Raw genomic sequence first — 6,923 nt, forward strand, 5'->3', positions numbered from 1 at the left:
CTGTTTTTTGGTCATACTTTGATCATCTATATCACAAATAGAATATAAAGTGTATGCTACAAAAAGTATGTTGTTGGATTTGTATTTCAAAAAGGTTTTCCATGATATAATTTTTTTATGACACATAGTTTGCATTTTATTACTCCTCCAATCCAAATTAATTGACACAACTTTAGTATAACTTTGTAGTTATTTGGATCAGAGGGAGCAGTTAAATTTACAAGTCAAATCTTAGCACAAATTAAGAGGGGGGCTAATAAACCCAGATGGAGGTAGTACATGTTCTATCATGTTTAGGTGTCCTAATCATGAGTTCAAGATCCTGTTTATGTTAACCCTAAAGGATTATGTCTTAACAATAACATAGCCCAAAATCTTATGGTAAGATGTATGACACCAACATGAACTACGTTGACCTACTCCCTCCGCTTCAAAATGTAAGGCAGATTTTGTCAAATATCTATGTTTAACCAAGTTTATAGAAAAATATCAAACATCTATAATAATAAATAAATAAAATATGAACATATATTATATGATGAATCTAGTGATATCAATTTGGTATTCTAAAATTGGTCAAACATACAAAAAATTAACTTTTTTTAAAAAATACACCTTATAATTTAAAACGGGAGTACTTTGTAATAAATGGTGCTAATCAAATAAGAACTACTGTACATCTGTTCTTCGAAATTAAATCGTGCTAGTACAAACAAGTCATACATAGCGTGCAGCTTAAAAACACACTAGCAGCTCGTACAACATAAATGATGATTCAAAAGAGAGCTTCAGATAGATGTTATAACAAGTCAAATTCTAAAAGTGCATTAAAAATTTGATAAGCATCATCAACTCATCAACCATGATGTGTTTACTGAACTCGGTGCCAACTGTGCACATAGGGATGAAATAATCAGGTGGAAGTTTTGCGTCATTGAGTATCACATCACAAACATGAATCAAGCTGTAGGCCCCGCTTCTCCTCCCAGGACACAGTTAGACGAATCAGATCATCGTATCAACCGCAGAAAGGTCAACCACCATGCCAACAGCAGGCCTTTGCTCATGAACCTGCGAAAATTTCGGTTAATAAGCAATTGCATCAAGAAGCTGCCAAAAAAGTATGCATGAAGAACTTACAGTAGCACAATTGTTGCCTAGCGATTTTGACATTTGTGGCTTTAAAGGCTGGAAATCACAATTCGCACTGCTACATTCCACTTCATTGCATACTCGAACCTTCTGAGTCAAAGAGATACCAAAGATTTTGCAGCCATTTGTGTGAACATCCTTGTCATTTGGTTCATGCTCTGCACTGCTGATGGAGTGCAACTTTTTAGTTCCAGTACAACTAGCTATTGCTTTGCCTGAAACAAGATGAGGCCAGAGAGGTAATGTATGACTGGTTCTTCCCATATCTTGAGTAGCGTTGACAGTAACATGTCTAATATTATCATCCTTATCCAGGCTTCTGCATACGTATTCAAAGCCATGTATCTTGGAACTAGTTTGAGGGAACATTAGCACAGATAATGGAGAGGATGCTTGAGGCATTGCTAGTGTTACTGGCCCACTATAATCGCATCCCTGTGACGTAAGCCATTTATATGTTGCACCAGATGTACAGTTGCCATCAGGTTGACAGAAGCTAGAACCTCTTATAACAGCATCAGACAAAGTTCCTCCTTCATAAGGGTGAAACACTTCTTGACCTTGCAAGACCCTTTGGAATCTTTGAGACTCCCCAAAGCCTGAGCAGTGGTAGGAAAATCCATGATTTTCAGGCGGGGTTCTAGCACCAAGTTCTGGAACCCCTGGAATGTTACTCATGTTGATAGAGCAATTCCGATCATCACTGTACTGAAAATTTCTTGCTTCAGACGCCCGAGAAGCTGAATTAGCAGTACCATCATGGGTTTTAGAACCCAATAATTCTTGACCTTGCAAGACCTTGTGGAATCTGGCAGATTCCGCAAAATCCGAAGAAACACTTCCACCTGCCAAAATGGCTAAAAAAAAGTTCAGTGGGGCACAACAGTGTATCAAATGACTATCTTTTCACTTACAACCCAACCTACTTGGAAGCAACATATCTGGATTAACTTGGGGGAGGCATGGCTTCAGCCGTTTTGAATGGGGAGAGGACAGATGAGATCCCGAAACCGATCCAGTAAGTTCAATCTCCCAAGGAGATACCCTATTAGGCCAACGGCACTCTACATCATCGTCCCATCTCACCTATCAAGTTTTCCATCAGTCAACACAATGCTCAAACATGATTTAAGGACAAGGAATCTAATGAGAACAGATAAAGTAAATGACTAAGATTCCTTGTTCAACATGGCATGCAAATATGGTTCTAAATTTACATCCTATGCAATCTTGGAAACCAACTAGTACAATGCTAAATTCCAGGGTTCACATATCCTTGTGAGAAATTTGCCATGGGACATTAAACATAGTATATTGCAAGGTTTCAACCTTGTTCCGCCATCGGGAATTTCTGATCACGTTGACTTGAAAAAAGTAAAAATGCTGATTTCATTTATGACAAAGAATTTCAGCGAATATTTTATGGAAGCTCGGTTTCGGCTAAATTAGATGCATCCTACTCGATTAATAGCATATATACAAATGTTTGGCAGTCGTTATATGGACATTCAGAACTCTTTCTACTATGATCTATTATAGCATGGTTCAAACCCACTAATCCAAAGATGAGCCCAGGCTCACTAGTAGCATGCAAATTTTCATGGTAAAATGACATCCAAGGAGCTCTAGAAAAAAACAGTTCTCCAAAGTGCCTTTTTTCAAAGTTTCTGTGAGAGCCATTTTTTTTTTGTCTACAGCTCCTCAAACGTCATATGTTCAGGCAATTTTGCATGCCCCTAGCGCCCCCGAGCATCTTGGATGCCAAAAAAAAGTTTTTTTTGAATTCTTTTGCTATTTTTTTACTGTACATGGGCGGGTGTAGATGGCCCTGGTTACCAAAACGCCACCCTTGGTTCAAACCAAAATAAAAAACTAAGAGCACAAGCTCCAATAGTTAATCAAGGAGTAGGACAAGTATACAATTGAGTAGCTGCCGTTAGGGATGCAAGCGGACGGTGTCCGCAACCATCTGCAAACAGGTAAATTAAACTAACACGATTATTAAAGTGATGAGGATTATTGCAATTTCGACTACGCGGACAGATGCGGACAGCGCAGACGCGTCCGCCTGCATCCCCGGCTGCAGTATGAATTGTATCTTTGTGTGCACTATACTTCTACTCTGTTATGCTGCTCCTCTTACTAGTAATCCGCAGTTGTGTGGATTAGTGCAAAACATTGGAACTTAACGAGGGCATATTCTAATGTAGTAATCTTGATTAGGAGAAACGGACAATGCTTCACTTTTCTTCAGACATTTATATTATTTTCCAGAAATGAAACTACAGGATTTCTTTGGCCCTTAATGCTTTGAAATGACCAGCATCTATTCAAAATTCCAGCTGGGCATACTGTAATTCGCCAACTGATGAAAAGTTACACATAACACAAAATGCTCAAATCCAAGACAGAGAACCACAATGCATTTGTTGCATTTAATTAATAAAGATAGATGGTCATACACCTATAGAGTACTATGCACATGCATCGATACCAACATTGGTGCACATCTGATGTGTCAAGCAGGAAAAAGCAGAACATACCACCAAACATTTCCACTTCGAACCATGCGACTTCGGGTCTGACTCTCTACTCCCAGTTATTATCCCAGTTGACCTGAAAAACAAGAATAGTTATGGCATTGTGAACCCAACCAGAGGAAAATTTTCACTATTGCACCGTACCTTCTTTCTGAAGCATCTTCATTTTCGTATTTCATTTTGAACCTCATTCCAACAGAAATAGGTTCACTGAAGCTTCTCATGAACTTCCAATATGGTACAATGAACTCAGACTCACATAACCTGTCAAGTCCAATGAACTTATTCAATACAAATGAACTGTCCAAGTTGCACAGGAGAAATGCACAAATATTATGAGAATCAAAGCAAATTATTACCAATCTGCATTATCTATCTGAACAGGGTGCTGATGAAATTCTACTTCTTTCTTTATTTTAGTTAACAATGGGATAGAGCGCTTTCAAAATAGTTGAATTAATGCTAAATGAGCATAATGAAAACGTCCACAAGTAACAAACAGAACATGTCAATTCCCAAATATCAAATTCAGATACGACCAAACAAATCTGAATGGCTGCCCCAAATGTGTATTATGCCACAATTAAATGACCTTTGAGGGTAACATGTAATGTGATAATTTAGCATTTATGAGGAAACATAGATGGCCAGACCAATGAGATGAGATACAAAATGTTGGATTGGGGGAAGCAACAAAGAACAAGAAGCAACTCAAAACTGTGTTCACCAGGGAACTGAACCTGAGTGCTGAAAAAAACAATGAGTCGTACGGTATTAAGGACGAGTATTCGAAATAGTTAGCACATGACTGACAAGTCGTAAAGTTTAAGTACCATAGCCGAAAAGTATAATTTGTTCTAGGAAAACACTATAACTGATTCGCCCAACCTTTTCTTATTATGGGCGCCAACATGTACAACTTGTTCAAGGAAAACACTAGAACTGTGTATTGATTTAACCTTTTCTTATTATGGTTGCCTACGTGTCTAACTTTTTCTAGGAGAACACTATAACTGTGCATTAGTCCAACCTTTTCTTATTATGGTTGAGAGAAGGAGAGGAAGCGACTTGTACGACCTTAATTAATACAGGCAATTGAGATGGTTATGAAAACAATCAGCAAAGTACCTGGGATTGTAGTAGATGTGAAAAATATTTTTCACAGCCACAGCATGGGCAACATTACCGAGACTACTAAGACTTGAGTCCTGGTTAAAAAGTGCAGGAAAAGGAGATACATTTTTTAGCTGAGCAGCTCGGCGCACTCCCAATCGGAGCACTCCATCTTCATCTCTGGACGAGAATAAGAAATCATTGCCGAAGGGAAGCTAGAGTAAGTTCCAATGAATGGCATCGTGAGTATAAATCGTTACCGGAGGAACAACACTGCATCCCCAGAGACAAGCTTCTTTTTATTGACAAATGCACTCCATCCGGTGGTTAAAAGGTGCCTCCGTGGCTGGCCTGTAACAGTTGGGAGCAGACCTTGTTAGCCACTCGGGACCACAAATTTTCTCAGGGTTTCTTCAAATCCCAATGGTCTTCATATTAACAATGGCTGTAACGGTAAATTATAGCCAAAAGACTACCGCGTGAACGAAAGCAAATGCAAATGACCAACAATCTTCACTGTTGTCTGGTTATACACATCTAAATAAGCCATCTCTATAACACCTCATGATATGTCGTACTAGCATTCTATATATCTCAGGTGGGCAGCTGTAGCCTGTAGGTGGATCCCCAGCCTAACACATACTCTGAATCTGAGCTATAAGCAATAAGCCAGTGAATCGCTGTTGCAGTACCTCGATAGATATGTCGGAACCTCCACTCGGTGCCGTGCAGATCCTTGGTCACAAGCTCCTGGGACGGCCTCTGCAGGTTGTAATCCTGCAGACGCCAAGCAAAAAAGTCACTACTACCAGTACCAAGTCAATTCGAGGCGACAACATCACTTCATCACCGACGCCATGTACCAGAGGCGGGAAGCAGTCCTCGGCGGCACGCCGCGGCACGGAGAAGCCCCCGTGCGTGCTGGTGTCGGAAGCCGTGAGCGTCTTGCAGAACATGTGGGGCATGCGCGCTCGGCGCTTCGCGGCATCGGTGTCCTCGCTGTCACCTTCGCAAGCTTCCTCGCTCTCCCCTGGGCGCATCCGCCTCTTGCTTCCTGCAACCATCACCGACGCGCAGACCTTTGATCGTTCAGCTCATATTGACCATGTCCGATGCTATCATTACTGGCATATTCAGATCAGTGGTAGACTGGTAGTGGTACTGGTACCTCGTCGTCGACCACGAGGGAAACTTGCGCGTACACCTCGTCCGTCGCAGGGTCCGCCTGCAGGGAGCACGCTCTCTCAGTTAATACCTCGAACACATTGTGTGCACCGTACAGCACGAGCACCAGGCCGCTCGCGCACGCACCTGGAGATTGACATCGACGACTCGGCAGAACACATGGGGCGGCACCGCGCCCGCCGCCTCCCCGATGTGCTCGAGGTGGCCCTCCGGCAGGTACACGACGGCGCTGCCCTTCCGAGGCAGCGAACCCACGCGGCCGGCGCACGCGTGCCACAGCTCTAGGCACACCGTACCCCTCGGGGGCTCAGCCGAGGGACCGCCCTCCTCCTCGTCCTCCTCCACGGTGTTGAGGTCGATGCCTATCATGGCCGCCGTCAGGTGAGGACGCAGCGCCTCTCCGCAGAGCAAACGCGGACACAGATCAACGGTCGAGGAGTGATGGAGACGGAGCACGTCGCCCGGTGGTGTGTAGGGGATCGCGTGCTAGCTCACGGGCGTTTAATGGGGAGCGAGGAAGCGGAGTGGGTGGGAAGTGGGGAGTGGAGGTGGGGTGGCGACACATGGTGGTGATGGCCATGGGTGGCTATAGGAGGTGGGGAGCTAGCTAGGGGGGAGCTCGTAGGAGGCAGAGGGGTCAGGGGGAGCCAGGCTACGGACTAGTATATTTGTTGGATAAAGCCGCGCGGGGCTTTCACACTTGTTCCGTCTGTGACTCTGCTATGTTGACTGTCGAGGACGAAGAGAAGATGCGTGGGTATATCTGGCCATGGGCCGGGCCGGGTCGGGCTTGGGCCGGGCCTAAAAAAGCCCATTGCAGAAAACTGAGGCCCAGGCCCTCCCAGGCCCTACCATCGGGCCTACTTTTCAAACCCAAGTCCGGCCCATCTGGTAAAAAACCCTCAAAAGCCCTTAGGGCTTAGGGCCGTGGGC

General features: G+C 43.5%; 1 protein-coding gene across 3 annotated transcripts; it reads right to left on the minus strand.

Annotated features, from left to right (window-relative positions):
* Nucleotides 1–663: 663 nt before the first annotated feature.
* LOC119276506 (auxin response factor 2-like) lies at nt 664–6,627 on the minus strand. 3 transcript variants are annotated; one of them, XM_037557576.1, is made up of 11 exons: nt 6,117–6,627; nt 5,968–6,030; nt 5,669–5,851; nt 5,498–5,582; nt 5,066–5,156; nt 4,821–4,985; nt 3,837–3,956; nt 3,696–3,768; nt 2,079–2,238; nt 1,141–1,997; nt 664–1,071 (listed from the first exon to the last, which is right to left on the minus strand). In XM_037557576.1, exons 1-11 carry the CDS (start codon nt 6,357–6,359, stop codon nt 1,006–1,008), a joined length of 2,106 nt encoding a protein of 701 aa, XP_037413473.1. In that variant the 5' UTR covers nt 6,360–6,627; the 3' UTR covers nt 664–1,005. The 3 variants fall into 3 exon arrangements, with proteins under 3 accessions (XP_037413473.1, XP_037413472.1, XP_037413471.1); XM_037557575.1 differs by having other exon boundaries at nt 5,669–5,859; nt 5,974–6,030; nt 6,117–6,187; XM_037557574.1 differs by having other exon boundaries at nt 1,141–2,009; nt 5,669–5,859; nt 5,974–6,030; nt 6,117–6,187.
* Between the last annotated feature and the right edge of the window lie 296 nt (nt 6,628–6,923).

This window comes from Triticum dicoccoides, chromosome 3B (assembly GCF_002162155.2).
Source record: "Triticum dicoccoides isolate Atlit2015 ecotype Zavitan chromosome 3B, WEW_v2.0, whole genome shotgun sequence".
Classification (NCBI taxonomy): domain Eukaryota; kingdom Viridiplantae; phylum Streptophyta; class Magnoliopsida; order Poales; family Poaceae; genus Triticum; species Triticum dicoccoides.